Source organism: Lepidochelys kempii, chromosome 5 (genome assembly GCF_965140265.1).
Source record: "Lepidochelys kempii isolate rLepKem1 chromosome 5, rLepKem1.hap2, whole genome shotgun sequence".
Classification (NCBI taxonomy): domain Eukaryota; kingdom Metazoa; phylum Chordata; order Testudines; family Cheloniidae; genus Lepidochelys; species Lepidochelys kempii.
In genome coordinates, this window is record NC_133260.1 from 3,252,119 (window position 1) to 3,271,613 (window position 19,495).

At 61.0% G+C, this 19,495-nt stretch overlaps 1 protein-coding gene across 2 annotated transcripts in view; it reads right to left on the bottom strand.

Annotated features, from left to right (window-relative positions):
- ARID3C (AT-rich interaction domain 3C) overlaps positions 1 to 19,495 on the bottom strand; it is a 142,320-nt gene that overhangs the window by 17,005 nt on the left and 105,820 nt on the right. For both annotated transcript variants that reach the window (XM_073343341.1, XM_073343340.1), the window contains exon 4: positions 802 to 985. In XM_073343341.1, coding sequence (XP_073199442.1) covers positions 802 to 985 — 184 coding nt within the window. The remainder of the gene's footprint in view (positions 1 to 801; positions 986 to 19,495) is intronic.

Consider the following 19,495-nt stretch of genomic DNA (forward strand, 5'->3'; position numbering starts at 1 on the left):
GGGGAAGGGGTGGAGTGGGGGCGGGGCTCGGGATGCTCGGGGAGCGGGGGATGCTCGGGGAGCGGGGGTTGAGCACCCCCCCCGGCTAGAGGGGGAGTCGGCACCTATGGCAAGGCCTGTCTGGTGTTACCATTAATGATTGGGTTGCAGCGTTGCCTAGAATCATAGAATCATAGAATATCAGGGTTGGAAGGGACCCCAGGAGGTCATCTAGTCCCACCCCCTGCTCGAAGCAGGACCGATCCCCAACTAAATCATCCCAGCCAGGGCTGTGTCAGCCCATTCAGCATCGAGGCCCCACGGTGCTAGGTGCTGCACAAATGCAGGTGCAAACCCACAAGGGGCAGAGTTACGGTTCGGTCGTCAACCTTCACTCTGGCGTTTACTGACTTTTGAGTGAGTCCCTTGGCAGCCTTGACGTTCTCTGAGCCACCCCTGGACCTTTGGGGCGCAAACTGGCGGCCTCTACTACCTGAGCTAAGGGAGAGGCCCCGTGGTGGGCAGAGGAAAGGCCTTCAGCGTCCCTGTGGGACGGCCGCCAGAGGGCAAATGGCGCACACGCCGGCCATTATCCCTCACGACGACCACACCATCATCACTACTGGACCTGGCCAAACCCTGCGGGAAGCAGGAGCCACTGGGATGGCGCTGGAGTGGGGCTGACCCCCTCTGCAAAGCCTGGTCCTCCCAATCTGGTTCCCCCCTTCCCATAACCTCCCTTCCCCACCCTCCAGACCCTGCCCCCTTGGCACCCCCAGCCCAGCTCTCTCCCGCGCGCCCTGCAAGGCGGCAGCAGCTCACTGCGTGCGGAGAGTGAATGCCGCGCTGGTGATGGACGTGGGGAGGTTGAGGCCTTTGGTGATCTCCCGCCAGATCTTCTTGTTGATCACTTCGACCAGGCCGCCCTTCTCGGTCACCAGTCGGTACAGCGTGTACAGGTCCAGCACCTGCTTGGCCATGATGGGGATTCGGTTCACTGGAGTCCCTTAAAGAGACAGAGAGACAGAGAGAGAGAAAGGGTGCGAGTGAAAGAGAGAACGTGTGTGCACCAGAGAGCACGAGGGGGTGTGTGTGTGTTCACGCGCGTGCCAGGCAGAGAGAGGGAATGCAAAAGAGAGAGAGAGAAAGGGGGGCTGTTCGACATACACCGTCGTCGCCCTGCTTGGCTGCTTCCCGCGGGCACAGTCAATTTCACGCTGGTGGGAGGAGCTGGGCAGAACCAGGGGAAGCTTCCCCCCACCTCTCCCCCAGCACCCGGCAAGACCCTGTCTCAATCTCGGAGTCCCTGGCAGCTCTGCTGGAGAGAGGGCAGATTAGTGCTCACTGGGCCGGCTGGTCCTGTAACACGGATGCACGTGGAACGAGGAACGGGGCTCAGATCAGCTCATCGCACCCTGGCTGCTGCAGCAAGTGTCCCCTGCTCCCCGGGCTGGACTGGAATCAGCCCTCCAGAGGTGAAAAGCTTTAGAAGCGAAGTCCCCGTGGGTGCCCCCCATAAAGAGGCAGAAGGCGTTAGCTCATTCCCAGCCCACTGGGCCATGCCACCTGCCCTGGGAGAGCAGCCTGTATGGCTAATTGCGCTGCTGCTGGGTCCGGCAGGGGGCCCAAGGGGACGAACCTGAAATGTCACCAAAGAATCAGGAGCGAAGTCAAGGGAGCAAACCCTAAAAAGGCCTGGATGAAAAAAGTTACTTTGCTTGGCTGCTGGAGCTTCCAGCAACCCACGTCCCAGCAACAGCCCCCAGCGCAGGGCACGAGAACGGCACCAGGCCGAGGGTGGGAAACTTGGCAGCAGCCCGAGAGCCTCCTCCAGTTTGGCTGCTCTGGAGCAGATTGCAGCCGCCCCCCGGTTCAATGCTGCACCAGGCCTGCGGGCACACGCCTCATCCCACGGCGACGGCGCAGCCCCTCTTCCTGCTCCAGTTCTCAGCCCTGTGCAGAGTCTATGAGACACAGTGCGGCGGTTCTGGCTCTGTCCTGGAGAGGGCAACGGTGCACGTGCAAGGGGTGGAGAACTCCGAGGCATTAAGTCAGCTCAAGGTGTGGCAATGTATGATGGGACCTGTAGTCTTTAGGGATCACACAGTACACACAGCCAAGGGCTGCATTTGGGTCTCGGAGAGCTTCTTCCTGTGGCTCTTGGGCTTTGCATTAGCCACGACTCCAGTGCACACGGTAAATGGGGCAGCCTCAAAGCACACAGCTGTGGAGGCTGCAATTCCACCATGGGGGCTCCTGGGGACTCAGGTTTCACTCGCGGGGGGCAGGTGCTAGTGGGACCCCCTGGCTAGAAGACGAGCTGCATTATGTCCCATTGGGGGGTGTCCCTCCTTACCCAGAGCAGCTCCGGGGCTGAGCAGCAAGGCTTGGTTCTGGAACCAGATCTGCATCAGATCACTCTCCAGATCCGGACGGGTTTGAGCCAGGGCTTCTGCACGGCCCAGACAGACCAAAGGCAAAGATGGGAGCTGGGCTGCCCTTTCCCCAGGACACTGGGGGGCTGTACTCGGGGCTCAGAGCCTGCCACATGGCTAGTAAGAGATTCCTGGGTCTGACCCGGGAGCAGGACTCCACCAACTATTCATGTCAGGCTAGAAACTGCTGGAAAATCACTGCCACGCTGTCACGGAGACAGCCTCTCTGCCAAGCACCCTCCAGGTCCCACACAGCCGGGCTCCTTTTACCTGCCTCGAGGACTGAGCCAAGAGCCATGGGAGGCTATGCGGGGAGGGACCAGGCCCTTGGAAAGCAACCGGCATTGTGGCTATGGGCAGCAGAGGCTTTGGGTGTCCCTAGGCACAACTGGGGCCATAGGCAGCCCTGGAATAAGCCAGCCCAGCTCCCCCTTGTCTCAGTGATGACACTCAGTAATAATGCCAGGGCTGGATACGACCAAGCAGCCGGCCACACAGGGATGGCAGGTCACGGTTGCAGAGCGTTGCGGGCGTGGGAGTAAACAAAGAGTTTGGGATCACGAGGGTGGGGTTCAAAACCTCGATCTCCTGCTGACACCGAGGGCGTCTACACAGCTCACCATGCCCAGGCTCTGACTTAGGGCTGAGCCCAAGCCCCCTTTCCGTCCACACACAAATCAGTCTGACTCGGGTCAGTGCGCAGCCAGGTCCTAGGGCCCTGCCAGGGGGAGGGTCAGAGCCTGAGTCCTGCTGGGACAGTCCAAGCCCTGTGTCATAGAGTGTGCGGGAGTCAGGGCCCTGCACCCCTCTTCCTGGGATTCACCGTGACTTAGCCAGCCAGTAAAACGGAAGGTTTATTGGACAATAGGAACCCAGTCTAAAACAGAGCTTGTGGGTACAACCAGGACCCCTCAGTCAAGTCCTTCTGGGGGGTAGGGAGCTTGGGGTGCCCTATGTTCCACCACCCAGCACAAAACTGAAACCAACCCCCGCCCCCCCAGCAGGCTCTCTCCTGCAGCCTTTGTCCAGTTTCCCGGGCAGAGGTGTTACCTCCCCGTCCCCGTCCTGGCTCAGGTTACAGGCTCTCAGGTCTCCCATCCCCATTGAAACTCCCCTGTGACACCCCCAGGTCAACACTCCCCCCTCCCTGCTGCGTCACATCTCTCCCCCCTTCGAGACTGAACTGAGTGGGGTCACTGTGACCAGTGACCTAGGGAAGTTCGGGGCCCCCTCTCCGGGACAGCGCATCCGCTATCAGGTTGGCACTTCCCTTCACGTGGACCACGTCCATGTCGTAATCCTGCAGGAGCAGGCTCCATCTCAGGAGCTTGGCGTTGGCTCCTTTCATCTGGTGCAGCCAGGTCAGGGGAGAGTGGTCGGTGTACACGGTGACGTGTCGCCCGAAGAGATAGGGCTCTAGTTTCTTGAGGGCCCACACCATGGCCAGGCACTCCTTCTCGATGGCCGCGTAGTGTTGCTCCCGGGGTAGCAACTTCTTGCTCAGGTACACGATGGGGTGTCTCTCCCCCTTTCCATCCTCCTGCATTAACACCGCCCCCAGTCCCGTGTCGGAGGCGTCGGTGAACACCACAAAGGGCTTGTCGAAGTCTGGGTTTGCCAGAACTGGGCCACTGACCATAGCCTCCTTCAACGCCCGGAAAGCCTCCTGGCACTGCTCGGTCCAGACCACCTTGTCTGGCTTCCCCTTCTTGCATAGCTCAGTGATGGGGGTGGCTATGGTGCTAAAGTGGGGCACAAATCTTCGATAGTACCCAGCCATCCCAATAAAGGCTTGGACCTGCTTTTTGGTTTGGGGAGTGGGCCAGTCTCTGATCACTTCCACCTTGGCTGGTTCCGGCTTTAGGCGGCCGCTCCCCACCCGATGGCCCAGGTAAGATACTTCCGCCATCCCCACCTTGCACTTCTCCACTTTTACAGTCAGCCCAGCCCCCTGGAGTCGGTCCAGCACTTGTCTAACCTGGAACATGTGGTCCTCCCAGGTCTGGCTAAAGACACAGATGTCATCAATGTACACCAAAACAAAACTCTCCATCTCCCTCAGTAGCTGATCCACCAGGCGCTGGAAGGTGGCCGGCGCTCCCTTGAGGCCGAAAGGCAGGGTCAGGAACTCATAGAGGCCCAGAGGGGTGATAAAGGCCGATTTCAGCCAGGCATCTGCATCCAGCGGCACTTGCCAGTAGCCCTTTGTAAGGTCCATGGTGGTAAGGTACCGAGCTCCTCCCAGCTTGTCTGGGAGCTCATCAGGCCTGGGCATGGGGTAGGCATCCGATACAGTGATGGCATTGAGCTTCTGATAGTCCACACAGAACCAGACCAACCCGTCCTTTTTGGGGACCAGCACCACCGGCGAGGCCCAAGGGCTGGCAGATGGCTGGATCACCCCCAAAGCCAGCATGTCCCTGACCCCTCTTTCCAGGTCCTGAGCAGTTTTCCCTGTGACTCGGAAGGTGGAGCATCTTATCGGCGGGTGCGACCCTGTCTGCACCCGGTGGACAGTCAGATTAGTGCGTCCAGGCTGGTTGGAAAACAGCTGTCAGTACGGATGCAGCACCCCCCTGACCTCAGCTTACTGGGTAGGGGTTAGCTGATCCGAGAGGGGAATTGTTTCCAGGGGGGAACCAGCTCTGGTCCCAGGGAATAGATCTACTAAAGAGTCATCTCCCTGCTCCTCCCAATGTCCACACACGGCAAACACCACATTCCCCCAGCATAATATGGCTTCATCATATTCACATGGTACACCCGGCGGTGGTGCGCCCGGTTCGACAGCTCCACCACATAGTTTACCTCATTGAGTTGCTTGACAACCTTGAAAGGGCCCTCCCAGGCGGCCTGTAGTTTGTTCTTTCTCATGGGGATGAGAACCATCACCTGATCCCCGGTGGCGTAGGCACGGGCCCGCGCCGTGCGGTCATACCAGACCTTCTGCTTCCTCTGGGCTCTGGCCAGATTCTCCCTGGCCAGGCCCATGAGTTCGGCCAGTCTCTCTCGGAAGATCAGGACATACTCCACCACTGACTCTCCATCGGGAGTGGCCTTCCCCTCCCACTCGTCTCTCATCAGGTCCAGGGGGCCCCTCACCCTCCTGCCATATAACAGTTCGAAAGGCGAAAATCCGGTAGACTCCTGGGGCACCTCCCTGTACGCGAACAGCAGGTGCGGTAAGTACTTGTCCCAATCCTGCGGGTGCTGGTTCATAAAGGTTTTCAGCATCATCTTTAGCGTCCCATTGAACCTCTCCACCAGCCCATTGGACTGGGGGTGATAAGCTGAGGCCCAGTCGTGCCGGACCCCACATTTCTCCGACAAGCACCGGAGCAGGGCCAACATGAAGTTGGAGCCTTGGTCTGTCAAGACTTCCTTGGGGAACCCCACTCGGCTGAAAATGGTCAGGAGCGCATCGGCCACGGTGTCTGCTTCAATGGAAGCTAAGGGCACTGCCTCAGGGTAGCGGGTGGCAAAATCTACCACCACCAGAATGTATTTCTTCCCCGACCGGGTCGTCCTGCTGAGAGGCCCCACGATGTCCATGGCCGCCTTCTGGAAAGGATCCTCTGTGATGGGCAAAGGTTTCAAAGCCGCTTTCCCCTTGTCCCGGCCCTTCCCCACCCTCTGACAGGGGTCACAGGATCGGCAATACTGCCGGACCGTGGTAAAGACCCCGGGCCAGTAAAAGTTCTGTAGCAACCTCTGCCGGGTGCGCCGGATTCCCTGGTGCCCTGCGAGGGGGATGTCATGGGCCAGGGACAGGAGCTTGCTGCAATACTTCTGGGGGACCACCAGCTGCCTCCTGATCCCACAGGACTCTACTTCCCTTGTGGGAGCCCATTCTCGGTACAGGAGCCCCTTCTCCCACAGGAACCTCTCCTGGCAGCCTCTCCTCATGGTCCGTCCCACACCGAGGTCGGCCAGGTCCCTGAACTTCCGCAAGGAGGGATCTTTCCGCAACTCGGCCTGGAACTCAGCGGCTGGGGAAGGGATGGGGCCCGGTTCCCCCTCAGTGGCCAGGTCTGAGGCCTCCGCCTCTCTGAGCCGTGCCCCTCGGCGCTCCCTCCCCACCAGGGTAGGGTCAAGCGCCTCCGGTGTGGTACCCTCCCCAAGGTCAGGGCGCAGTGCCCCTCGCCGGCTCTGGCTACGGGTCACAACCAGGGCGGTCTGGGGCTTGCTTGGCCAGTCCTCTAGGTCTCCCCCCATCAACACCTCAGTGGGCAAATGGTGGTGTACCCCCACATCTTTGGGGCCCTCCTTGGACCCCCATTTCAGGTGTACCCTTGCCACGGGCACCTTGAATGGTGTCCCGCCCACCCCTGTCAGGGTCAGGTAGGTGTCGGGCACCACCCGATATGGGGCCACCACCCCAGGCCGGGCCAGTGTCACCTCCGTGCCCATATCCCAGTATCCGTTGACCTTCCTCCCATCCACCTCCAGGGGAACAAGGCACTCTCTCCGGAGGGACTGCCCTGCGCCCACCCTGTAAACCGAGAACCTTGAGTCTGGAGCATCCAGCCCTCCGGCGGAGCTGGCCTGGGGTACTCTTCCCTCCGGGGCAGGTGGTAAGCTGGCAGCCCCCCTTGTCTGGGTCGTCTGCCCCTCATCCGACTGGGTCCCTACCCAGTTAACCCTGGGTAGGTTGGGTCTGCTCAGTCTGTCCCTGAGCCTGGGGCACTGGGTCCGTACGTGGCCTCTCTGGCCACAGTGATAGCAGCTCAGGTCACGTTGGTCCCCTCGAGCAGGTCGGAGGGTCCTGACGCCAGGCGTTCCCCTTAGGAGGGGGTTCTCCACATTTCCCCACTGGGAGGTCCCATGGTGACTCTCTCTCAGCATTGGGGAGGGGGGGGCTGTTCTTCTGGGACTCCTCCCTGCTACCCCCTGACCGACTGTTCACAAACTCGTCGGCCAGCTGCCCTGCGTGCTGGGGGTTCTCGAGCTTTTTGTCCACCAGCCACAGCCTCAGGTCGGAAGGGCACTGTTCATACAGTTGCTCCAGTACGATTAGGTCAAGCAGGTCCTCTTTAGCTTGGGCCCCAGCTGTCCACTTGCGGGCATATCCCTGCATCCGGTTGACCAGTTGTAGGTAGGTGACCCTAGGCGTTTTACGCTGACTCCGGAACCTTTTCCAGTACATCTCGGGGGTCAGCCCAAACTCACGGAGCAGGGCCTGTTTGAACAGTTCGTAGTCCCCTGCTTCCTGCCCTTTCATTTTGCTGTACACCTCCATGGCTTTGGGGTCCAATAAGGGGGTGAGGAGCTGGAGCCTGTCTGCAGGGTCAACCCTGTGCATCTCGCAGGCATTCTCAAAGGCCGTCAGGAAGCTATCTATGTCCTCCCCCTCCTTCCGCTGGGCCAGGAAGCACTTATCAAAGCTCCTTGCAGTCTTGGGTCCCCCCTCACTCACCGCAGCCGGGGCCCCACTGCTCCTCAGCCTGGCCAGCTCCAGTTCATGCTGATGCTGTTTCTCCTTCTCCCCCAGCTCAGTTTGCCGCTGCCTTTCACAATCCTCCAACTCCCTCATTTTCATCTCCCACTCCCATTCCAGCCGCCTCCGCTCCAGGGATGGGGAGCTCCACCAGGAGGATCCCCTGCTGGCTGCCAGGGTCAGGGTGCCCTCGGTATTCCCTGGGCTTCCCCCAACCCCTCCACTAGGCATAGGTAGGCAGGGTCTCGGGATGTCCTCAGCAGCAGTCTGACCCCTCCCAGCCAGGTCAGGCCCCAGGGCCCACGCTGCGTCCACCGGGCGCCTTCCCTCAGGGACAGGGATCGGGTCATCCAAGCGATTCCTCTCCTCCAACTGGGCAATCAGCTGTTCCTTGGTGGACCTCCCAATGCGCAGCCCCCTGTGCCTGCACAGCTCCACCAGGTCGCTCTTAAGGCGTTTAGCGTACATCTCTCTGCTGGCCACTTGCAGGCCTGGGCAGCTTTCCATGGTTTCCAGGGAGAACGCCTAGTGTGCCAGTCCTTCTTGAGGTCACCACCTCTTTGCCAGGGTCGAGCTGCAGACTCCTCCGCCCCTGGGACCGCTCGCTGCAATCCCCAGGGGGACCCTGTTGGTGCAAAAGTCCTTCTCTCTGGTCACACACTCCCAGGGGTTAACCGCCCCCTGAAACCGTCTCTCTCTGACTCTTCAGCACGCCTGGTCCCCGTCAATTCCCCTTCGTTTTACTGCTCCCCAGTCACTTACTGCAGGAAGCGCCGTCCATGGGGTGCAGTACATCCCACCGCTGCCACCAGTTGTCATGGAGTGTGGGGGAGTCCAGGCCCTGCACCCCTCTTCCTGGATTCACTGAGACTCTCAGCCAGCCAGTAAAACGGAAGGTTTATTGGACAACAGGAACACAGTCTAAAACAGAGCTTGTGGGTACAACCAGGACCCCTCAGTCAAGTCCTTCTGGGGGGCAGGGAGCTTAGACCCCAGCCCTGGGGTTCCCTGTGTTCCTCCACCCAGCCCCAAACTGAAACCAACCCCCCCCCCACACACACACACACCAGCAGGCTCTCTCCTGCTGCCTTTGTCCAGTTTCCCCAGGCAAAGGTGTCACCTGGCCCCAGCCCCCTCCTGGCTCAGGTTACAGGCTGATCCCCTCCTCTCCCATTCCCCATGCAGACATTCCCCGGTCCATCCGCCCCGCTCCCTGCTGCGTCACACCCTGTCACTGTGCAGTGTGGATGGAGCTCAAGACGAGACCTGACTCGGGTGGTCTATGCAGTGAGGTGCGGCCACGTCAGCACGGCCGGGAGACCCGGCAGTGGGGAGCCCAGGTTTACGCTGCAGTGCGGACGTACCGTTAGTGCCCCGCTCTAACCACTCAGCCACACGCCCTCCCCACGACAGGCCGAGAACCCAGGAGCCCCGACCCCCAGTGCCCGGTTCTAGCCCCCCGGGAGGAGCCGCCGCTGGTGCTAACGTGGCGTGCGGCTGTGCTGCAGAGCGGTGGCTCCCTGCCAGGCCTCTCTCAGCTTCTAAATTGAAATCAATTCCAATAACCCTGCTGCATCGACAGCTCCTCCTGCAGAGCCCAGGGCTAATTACTGTCCTCTGCGGCCCCACGGAGCCCCCTTCAGCCCCACACCAGCCCTGGGCCCTGGTGAGAGCCTAGCCCGACGGCAGGGCAGAGGTGGGATTTACCCTCACCGCTGCGGAGGGGCGACGCGTGGACGGGACTGTCTGCCGGCTCTCCACCCCCGCAGCAGGGAACACAGGACCCTCTGCCCCTCACTCCCCTCTGCCCCAAGGGGAAGCCCCAGGCTTTCAGAGCAGCTGCTCCCCCTTGCCCAGACCAGCTCCCGGCTGGAGGGCTCCTCGCTTCAGGGCCTCCTCCCTGGGCCAGGGGCTCTGGGGCTCACCTGCCCTCGTTAACCTGGGCTTTGCCTTTCTAGCTTCATGGGGCTGCCTGGATTTATGGCCGGAGCCTTCAATAGGCAGCTAGAATTACAGGTGCTCTGATGCCATAACTCTCTGGGGAGGGCAGGGGGAGCTGCACCAGAGCCCCACACACCCTGCCGTCACCTGGGCCTTTGCCCACCCCCCAGACCCCAGCAGGGCTGGGCAAGGGCTGGGGCTGGCTGGCTACGATCTCCTGAAAATAATCCACCTGAGGGATGGGGGGAGCCCCTGGCTGGGGGAAGGGACTGACCGAAATCCCCACCCTCTAGGAGTCCCTGGGGTTCCCCTCTTTCTGCCCCCATAGAGGCCCCCCCAGCATGTTCTGGATTTCCCGCCAGGAGAACTGGGAGCTTCTCTCTCCCGCTGGCCTGCGGAGCGAGTGGTCAGCAGGTCACTGCAGAGGGAGATGAGAGCTCCCCGCTCCGGTGTGGAGCTCCTGGTCCCCGCTGCCCCTAACTCTTGACCCCCCTGGGTGCGGTCAGCTGGGATCAGCTGGCGGGCTGGAGGGGCGGGGAGGGGAGGCTCGGTTGGGCTCCCATGATCAGAAGGCTGCAGAGCTAACGAGGGCGCCCTGTCCGCATCCGTCTCCCGATTCCCACCTCTGGGCTGTGCCACAAGCCTGGAGTCAGCCCCAGGAATCCACTCCCTAGGGGGCTGGAAGGTGGCAAATATCACCTTGGTCATGAGTGTCCCCCCTCCCCAGGATCACAGCCCTCCTGCCAGAGCACAGGCCTGGCCCGTCTGGACCGCAGCACGGGGAGAGAACAGCACCTGAGACGCAGAGGTCACCCAGCACAACGGGCTGGCAGCAGCCAGGACACCTGGGTTCTACCCCTGACTGCACCTGGAGGAGGCCCGTGTGTGTGAAGGTGAGAAGGGAACACACACCTCACGGATGCTGTGCCCTCGGAAAATGTTGAAGTGTCCTAGAGGGGTCCCTGGGTTTGACAGTCTGTCTCCGAGAGGGGTTAATGCCAGGTATTTTAGCAGAACATGGGAAATCCTTGTAAAATGCCTGATTTTCCCGTCTTGTAGCATCTGAGGAAATTCCTTCCTGACCTCAGTTACCGGGGTCTAGTTATGCCCTGGAACATGAGGGTTCCTGGCTCCTGTAGCCTTATTTACTCTATTCAGTATTTCCTTACTAATCTAACTGCAGAAGTGGCTCTTAGTAAAGAGACGTCTAATCCTCTTATCGAATCTTACTGTTTGTCTCCATAATATCCTGAGGCAGTGAGTTCCACAGGCTGACTTGATGTTGTTTGTAAAAGTCCCTCTCTCCCCCATGCGAGTTCTTGCTGCTTTCCAGTAGATACCACCTCCAGATGGCACTGTTAGGAAAGAAATCCCGCTTCCCATGTTATCAGAGCCCCAAAAACACCCCTTTCCCCAGCCATTGTTCTCCCACCTGTTGAGGGCCAGCGGGACACTCTGCTAACGCTTTCCTACAGGTGGCCAGAGGGCTGCGCCATGGAGCATAGGCTCAAGGGCAACAGCCCATGGACCAGCGGCTCCCACCTCTTTGACCTCTGGCAGGGAGGAGCCGTAGCCGATGGCATCTGACCCTGACACGTGCGCTCCTCCCCACGGCCCTTTCACAGGGGGAGCAGAGGGTAAGCCCTGCTCCGGGCCGGCGGCCCTGGAGAGCGGAGAGGGACCAATGAGAACAGCACAGCCAGGGAGGGCTGGGGAAGCAGAAGCCCCAGTTCAGCGCGAGCCGCGCCCCCCACCCCGCAGTGCAGGGCTCGGGCTGCCGACCAACGTGCCCGCCCCGGCTTCCGCCGACGTGACACTTGGCAAACTCCACACCGGCCACTCTGTGTTGCGGCACCATGGCCGGCGGGTTCTGACGCCGGCTGCTGCCTCGGGGAGAAGGGTCCCAAATTTATTCCCGTCCTTTCTTCGGGGCGGGCCACGGCGCGGATCGAAGAGCCATCCATTCCGCTCACCAAGACTGTCACCGGCGCCCTCGCCACCTCAAACGAAACCGTCACTCAGGGCCGCTCTCCCGCGGCCCTAATTTATGGCCCCGATATTGGCTTGGCTTCTTCTCATAAGCCTGAGAAATGAGCTCCCTTTCTTCCTTTACTGTCTCCATTGAATTTCGGTGTCTGGCTTGGGTGGCAAGAGGCTTTTGTTCTTTCTCCCGGTCTCGCCCTGCAGATCAATTTTCTCAGTGCTGCAGCCGTGCTCCTCTGCTCCCTCCCATCCATGGGGGCGTCAAGCCCCCTTCCTCGTGCTGCCCATGTTCTGGGCCAGCGCCGGGGCCTGCCCGGCCGTTAGCGTCCGGGATGGCAGGGCATAGCCGCAGTGCAGAGCGCCCCGGTCCCACCCCGATGTGCCCACGCAGAACGGGCTGGGAGCAGGGCCAGCGCAGAGCCCTTTGGCCCGTGCACCCCCGCTCAGGGGTCGGCTCTGCCTGCGTTGAGCCCCTTAGTGTGACAGAGAAGTGGGGTGTTTTACACTGGGCGTTTCTGCGGGACATGCTCGGGCTGAGCTTGGTTACCCATCAGTGTCCTGCATGAGTCCCCGGCAGGCTTAGACCCCTACCTGATCTCACACCCCGACCCCTTACCTGACAGCCTCTCCAGCCTCTTCCCCTCTACCCCGCCAGATACCACAGATCTTCCCCAGCTCCTCCCCCGTGCCCCACAGCACGGGATCACAGCTCCCCATCCCACAGCACGGGATCACAGCTCTGCCCCATGGTACGGGATCACAGCTCCTCCCATTGACCCCATGTCTCTCCCCATGGCAGGCCAGGCTCCCTGCAGTCCTCTCTCCCTGAGGCCAAGCGCTCTCTTGGCCATTTCTGCCCCTTGCCTGTGGGAACGGCACCTGGGAAGTGGGCTTGGGGTCTCGGTCCCAGTCCCCAGTGGGACAGGCCCCCTGCCGTCTCAGCAGGCCCCCACATCTGAGATCACCCCACACACACACAAGGGCTTTTTAGCCAGCCCCGCCCCCCAGCACTTTCGCCAGCCCCAGCCCCTCGCATCCTCAGATCCCGGGGGGGCTGATCCCTGGGGTCCTGCCTCAATAAGGGCTAAAGCAAACACGGCCTGTTTGCAACGATGGATGGTCCCTTTTTTCCCCCACCCCCACCCCCAGCTAATTAAAATGGCTTTTCATTAATCTCGGGGCCCTCCCGCTGAGGTGGCTGCTGCCCAGCTCCGGGACAAAGGCACCTGTCTCCGGCCCCCCCGAAGAGTAATGGCGCCGGGCTTATTTGCCGGAGATCTCCACAAAAGCCCATTCAGGAGGCATAGCCATTGTGGGGCTCCAATTAGCTGGGGATTGATTTATGGCGAAGCATTATCGGCAGGGCCCTGCGCACGCCTCGGCCACGGCCTTGCGCCGTTTGCTCGGGGACCTGCCGCGGACAAGGGGGCGGCAGGAACAGGTGCCCGGGGGAGAGGGGGGGACGTTCCCTGCCCTGGGACATGGACGCCCCTTGCCAGGTGGGCATTCATTGGCTGAGCCCCCCCCCCCAGCCCTGCTGGTGCCCAGGATGCTGTGCCCATGGGGGGCAAGGGCCTGGCTTGGGCTCACTTTCAGGCATCAGATGGCGAAGTGATACCCCTAAAGCCGAGAGGAGGTGCTCCCTGGGGAGATTCAGGCAGTCAGGCCCTTTCCGCTGAGCCGGTACCACACCTATGCCCAGCGTGGTGCATGGGGATGCCGCCCTGCCATGGCGGTTCATTACGGGATGCGCCACAGGCCTGAGCTCAGCAGTGCCCTTCCAGGGCAGGTGGGGGGCACCCGTCCTTTAGACGGGATGTGAAGCCAGCCCCTGACCAGCTGTGCTCACTGACAGCCCTTTGATCTGGAGCCAAGCTGTTCTCCGTGGTGTCCTGGCCAGATCCGCAGCAGAGCGAGATCTCCCGCTAGCTCTTGCTGGCATGGCTTGTTCCTCTTCTCCTGGACGGGCGACCGTGGGCAGCGCTCCGCTCCAGAGCTGGCTGCATGGATCCAGGCCAGTTTGGGATTTCAGTCCCACCTGTGTAACTACCCTAGCACGGACGGAGTCACTGAACACCTCTGGTTAGCCACAGAGCAGGGCCAGCCTGGGGTTGTGGCAGGGCCAGCTGGCGGGCACCATGGCTTTCTAGAAACGGAGGGGGCAGGTTACAGATGAGTTCTGGGGGGGATCGTCGTGCAGGAAGGGGGCGGCCTGGGCTGGGGGATTGTCATGGGGGTGAGAAGGCCGGGCGGATATGCGGGAGGGACAGTCGGGGTGGGTGGATTGTCCTGCGAGGAGGGCACAGTGCCAGGGCAGGGTGCACCTGTGGGCACCGGGCCCGCTGAGCTCCACGCGCCGGGTGCCGCAGTAACTCCGCTGTGACGCCCCGTTTTTCACGCCTGCTAATTTTGTACGTCCCACTGACAAATGAAAGGGGTTTAATTGCTTAGACAGGCAGCGAACAGAACAAACGTTCAGTTTCATCAGGGCTGACGGCGGCCACATCAATCCGCCATGTCCCACCGGCGAGCCACACGGGGGAGGCCCCAGCGAGACTGGGGGCTTGGGCTGCCGCTGGCCTTTCCCCACCCTCATCTCACCCCAGCTCTTCCGCGGGGGGTATGTGAGGGGATCAGCACCGCGGTTGCCCCCAGGGTGACTGGGGCAGGGCAGGCAGTCACAGCCCCACTGACTCTCCCCTGGGATCAGCCGCCCGGCTTTGGTGGCTAGGAAGGAGCTGGCGTGTAAAACAGGGAAAGCACAGCTGATTGTGCAAACACTCCCCTCTACCAACCCTCGCCCCGCCCCTCCCCGCAGGCTGCAGGGGCCCCAGTGCCCAGGACTGCGGGGAGCACTGGAGAACGGCCTGGAGGGAAGGAGCAAGCCACACGTCCAGCAGCTGGGCTGGTGCAGGGCGATGGCCCTGGGGCCGACTGCAGGGCGTGGAAGGCACAGCCTGACCGACTGGCAAGGTCTGGCCCCCCAGGGCTCCGGGGACAAGACCTGGCTCCTGGATAGCCCTGAGCTGGCCAGGGCCAGAGCTGCCAGCGGCCGGATCTCCACCACACTGAGCCATAGCAGCTGGGAGCCATGGGGCATCCATGGTAGCTGTGTAGGGTTGCCAGGAGTCTGGTTTTCGACCAGAACACCCAGTCGAAAAGGGACCCTGGCGGCTCATTAAAAGTCGAGTTGATGGTGCAGGCAGGCTCCCTACCCAACTCCGTGCAGCTCCTGGGAAGGGGTGACATGTTCCTCCGGCTCCTAGGTGCAGGGGCGGCCACGGGGAGCTGCGGGGCAGTGTGCAGAGTCGCCTGGCCATGCCTCCGCCTAGGAGCCAGAGAGACATGTTGCTGCTTCTGGGAGCAACCTGAGGTCAGTGCATCCCAGAGCCCACACCCAGAACCTACTCCTGCACCCCAATCCCCTGCCCCAGCCCTGAGCTCCCTCCCACACCCAAATCCCTCATCTCCAGCCCCACCCCAGAGCCCACACCCCCAGCCAGAGCCCGAACCCCCTCCGGCCCCACAAGCTCCTGCCTCACCCTGGAGCCCCCTCCCGCCCTCCGAATCCCTCAGCCCCAGCCTGGAGCCTGCACTCCCAGCCAGAGCCCTCACCCACTCCTGCACCCCAACCCCCTGCCCCAGCCTGGTGAAAATAAGCCAGTGAGTGAGGGTGGGGGAGAGCGAGCGATGGGGGGGGGCACTGGAGTGAACAGGGGCGGAGCCTTGAAGAAGGGGTGGGGCAGGAGTGGAGCCTCAGGTAAGGGGTGGGGCAAAGGTATTTGGTTTTCTGTGATTAGAAAGTGGCAACCCTGTCTCAGTGGGAGATGTTTCCGGTGGGGGGCCGCAGGCACGGAGTTAGCTGCTGCTGGAGAGCAGGCGGGGCTGGAGTCTTGTCTCTTCCCAGGCCCCATACCAGCCTGGGGCCTTCCACAGCAATGGGGCACCATTCCCCCTGGGAAAACCACGCCAAGACTGATCCCACTGCCAAGGCAGCCCCAGAGGGGCGGGAGGGTTTGGGGCATTTCCACAGGACATGAGTCTCTGGTTTGTAGTGATGGCAAAATGTCGGGGTGACGGATGCGGAATAGAGACAGGGGAGGGGAACACTCTTGGCCGCACCTGGTGACCAAACAGGCCCTCCCTGGCTAAGCCGTCATCTCGTGCCTCCATCCATCCCCACGCATGTCCCCGCCACCCACCAGTGTCTCCCCAGGCTGGCGGGGCCATGCCGGGAGCAGCCCAAGCCCCATGGCAGTGTCTCCTGGCTCCCTCAACTCTATGACAGGCCTCGATTGGGGGGCAGGGGGCTGTCACTGACACACGAGGTCCCCCCCCCCGGGGCAAGGAGGGAAGGGGGAGGGAAAGAGACAGTTCCCCACAGCTCCCATCCCTGCTGGGTAGCTGGGAGCACGTCTGGGTGCTACAGAGCCATGTTCAGAACCAATAACCACCCACCTGTCCGTCCCCACACACGCCCCCTCTACCCATCTGTCCCCACACACGCCCCCTCCACCCATCCATTCCCACACACGCCCCCTCCACCCGTCCATCCCCACAACCCCCCACTCCACCGGTCCACTCCCACACCCCCTCCGCCTGTCCATCCCCACACATGCCCCCTCTACCTAGCCATCCCCACACATGCCCCCTCTGTCCATCCCCATGCACGCCCTCTCTGCCCGTCCATCCCCACACACGCCCTCTCTGCCCGTCCATCCCCACAACCCCCCACTCCACCGGTCCACTCCCACCCCCCCTTCGCCCGTCCATTCCCACACATGCCCCCTCTACCCATCCATCCCCACACATGCCCCCTCCCACGTCCGTCCTCACGCACGCCCCCTCCGCCTGTCCATTCCCACACACGCCCCCTCTACCCATCTGTCCCCACACACGCCCCCTCCGCCCATCCATTCCCACACATGCCCCCTCCACCCGTCCATCCCCACACTTGCCCCCTCCACCCATCCCCATGCATGCCCCCTTTGCCCGTCCATCCCCACACACGCCCCCTCTACCCAGCCGTCCCCACACATGCCCCCTCTGTCCATCCCCATGCATGCCCCCTCTGCCCGTCCATCCCCACACATGCCCCCTCTGCCCATCCATTCCCACAACCCCCCACTCCACCGGTCCACTCCCACCCGCCCTTCGCCCGTCCATTCCCACACATGCCCCCTCTACCCATCCATCCCCACACATGCCCCCTCCCACGTCCGACCTCACGCACGCCCCCTCCGCCTGTCCATTCCCACACACGCCCCCTCTACCCATCCATCCCCACACATGCCCCCTCGTCACCTGTGCATCCCCACGCAGGCCCTTCTCCACCAATCTGTCCCCACCTGCACGTCCCCATGCACATCCCATGCACCCGTCTGTCCCCCCTACACCCCGTCCAGTCTCCACCTGTCCCATCCACCTGTCTGTACCCCACGCGTGCCCCGCCCTTCACAAGGGTGGGTGGGAAGGTGACTTTAGGCACTGGTCTCTTTCCCGACTGCAAACACCTTTCAAAATCTGGTCTGGCTTTAACACAAGATCCCACCTGGGCGCAAAGGGCAGGTCTACGCAATCACATCCCCTTGTCACGGGGCAGAGAGTGGGGCTTTATTGGGATGCTGCGCCAGGCACACCCGCAGGGAGCGCTAATGGGGACAGGAAATGCCCCGCAGCGCCTGGGTGTGAATGCGTGAGTGTGCATCCATGCACACCAAAGGGCAAGGGTAAGTGTGCGACGGGGAAGCACGTGTGCCCACGTGTGCCTGCCGGTGCAGCCCGTGTGCTAACTGTGGCCACTTGTGCTATGTGTGAGTGCCGTGGCAGAAAGCCTGGGGATGTGTGTACACAGCGCGTGTGCGTGTGAGCATGGCACAGAAGTGCACACGCGTGTGCCTGCCGGTGTGCGTGTGGGTGGGTCGCAGGTATGTCCCTTCCTATGGGGGTGAAATACGCTCCACTCAGGGGTGCTCCTCCCGCCTGGTGAAGCCCCCCCGCAAGCCTTGCCCGCCCCACAGACGTTGCCAGGGAAGACTGGCGTGAACCTCCCGGCCGCCCTCTGTGTCCAGCGTGTGGCGCTTGGCAGAGGCTGATTAATGACGCTCGGGGTCAGAGCGCACCTCCGGGGTCCCTGACCTCCCCGTGGCTAATGAGGTGCAGAGCTCTGTGGCCCAGATTGCCTCTGCAGCAAGCCGGGCGGGAGAGCTCGCTGGAGGGGAGAGCGCCTGGGATGCAGAGCGACGTGAGGGGTGTGCGTGTGTGTGTGTGTCTCTGGGGAATCAGATGCATGTGGGTGGCAGGGGTTGGGAGGGACCCAGAATGGATCAAGGCACAGAAGGAAGCCCCATGAAGTCGGGGAGCTGTCAGGCAAGGGGGTGAAGCCATTTCTTGCAAACAGTGGCCCCCTGCAGCGTGGATCCCAGCGGGCCACGCCCAGGAGTCGATGCAGAGGGCAAAATCAGCCTCCAGCCCCAACCCCGAGAGCACTGAGCTGGTCCCCAGCAGGATCGGCTGGATGGGAGCTGAGATGGCTGGTCTGACATCTCTGGTCTTCATTTCACCCTTTCTGGAGTGGATTCCATTATAATCTTCAAACTGCACCTCTCCATGCCCCCTGCATGCTTATGGGTGTTCGTGCTTGGCTGGGGAAGCCCCCCCATGCTGTTTCCACTGCTTTAACAGCCATCTCTGCCAACCTCACGCCCCGAAGCCCGTCACAAACGTAGACGTGGGATGCAGTCCCCTCTGGGGTGGAGCACAGCAGCTCTGACAGCACACAGCAACACGACACACATGCTCAGCCGCTGTCTCAATAACGGCAGCAGTTTCTGGGGGACAGTGAAGAACTGAAGCAAATTAGGGCGGCACAAACTGGCAACCTCCGGAGTTAGAACTGGGATTAGACGCTGAGGTTAACTCCTGGGAAAAGTACCCGGATCTTTAAATAAGGCAAATAGTGGTGTTCCCCAAGGGTCTGTACTGGGACCAGTCCTATTCAACATATTCATACACGATCCAGAAAAAGGGTAAAAAGTGAGGTGCCAAAATTTGCAGCTGATACAAAACTACTCAAGATAGTTAAGTCCCAGGCAGACTGCGAAGAGCAACAAAAGGATCTCTCAAAACTGGGTGACTGGGCAACAAAATGGCCGATGAAATTCAATGCTGATAAATGCAAAGTAATGCACATTGGAAACCATAATCCCAACTCTTCATATACAATGATGGGGTCTAAATTAGCTGTTACCACTCAAGAACGATCTTGGAGTCATTGTGGATAGTTCTCTGAAAACATTGACTCAATGTGCAGCGGCAGTAAAAAAAAAGTGAACAGAATGTTGGGAATCATTAAGAAAGGGAGAGATAATGAGACAGAAAGTCTCATATTGCCTCTGTATAAATCCATGGTACGCCCACACCTTGAATACAGTGTGCAGATGTGGTGCTTCATGCACATACAGGAGACAAGTCACCTGCGTTCATGCTGCGTTATCAGGGGAGATTTCAACCCGAGTTTAACGTACGCTGGAGGTCTCGGGCTGCCAGTACTAATGTGTTCTTGGAACTCTAAAAATTATAGATGAAAATTCCCTGATTCCCAAAGTGCCGCATCCAACAGGGGGAATTCTGTAGTAGATCTCGTCTAGACAGATAAAGAGGAAGTGATCATAGAACTAAAAATTACTGGTCACTTAGATGCAGATGATCATGACTTGAT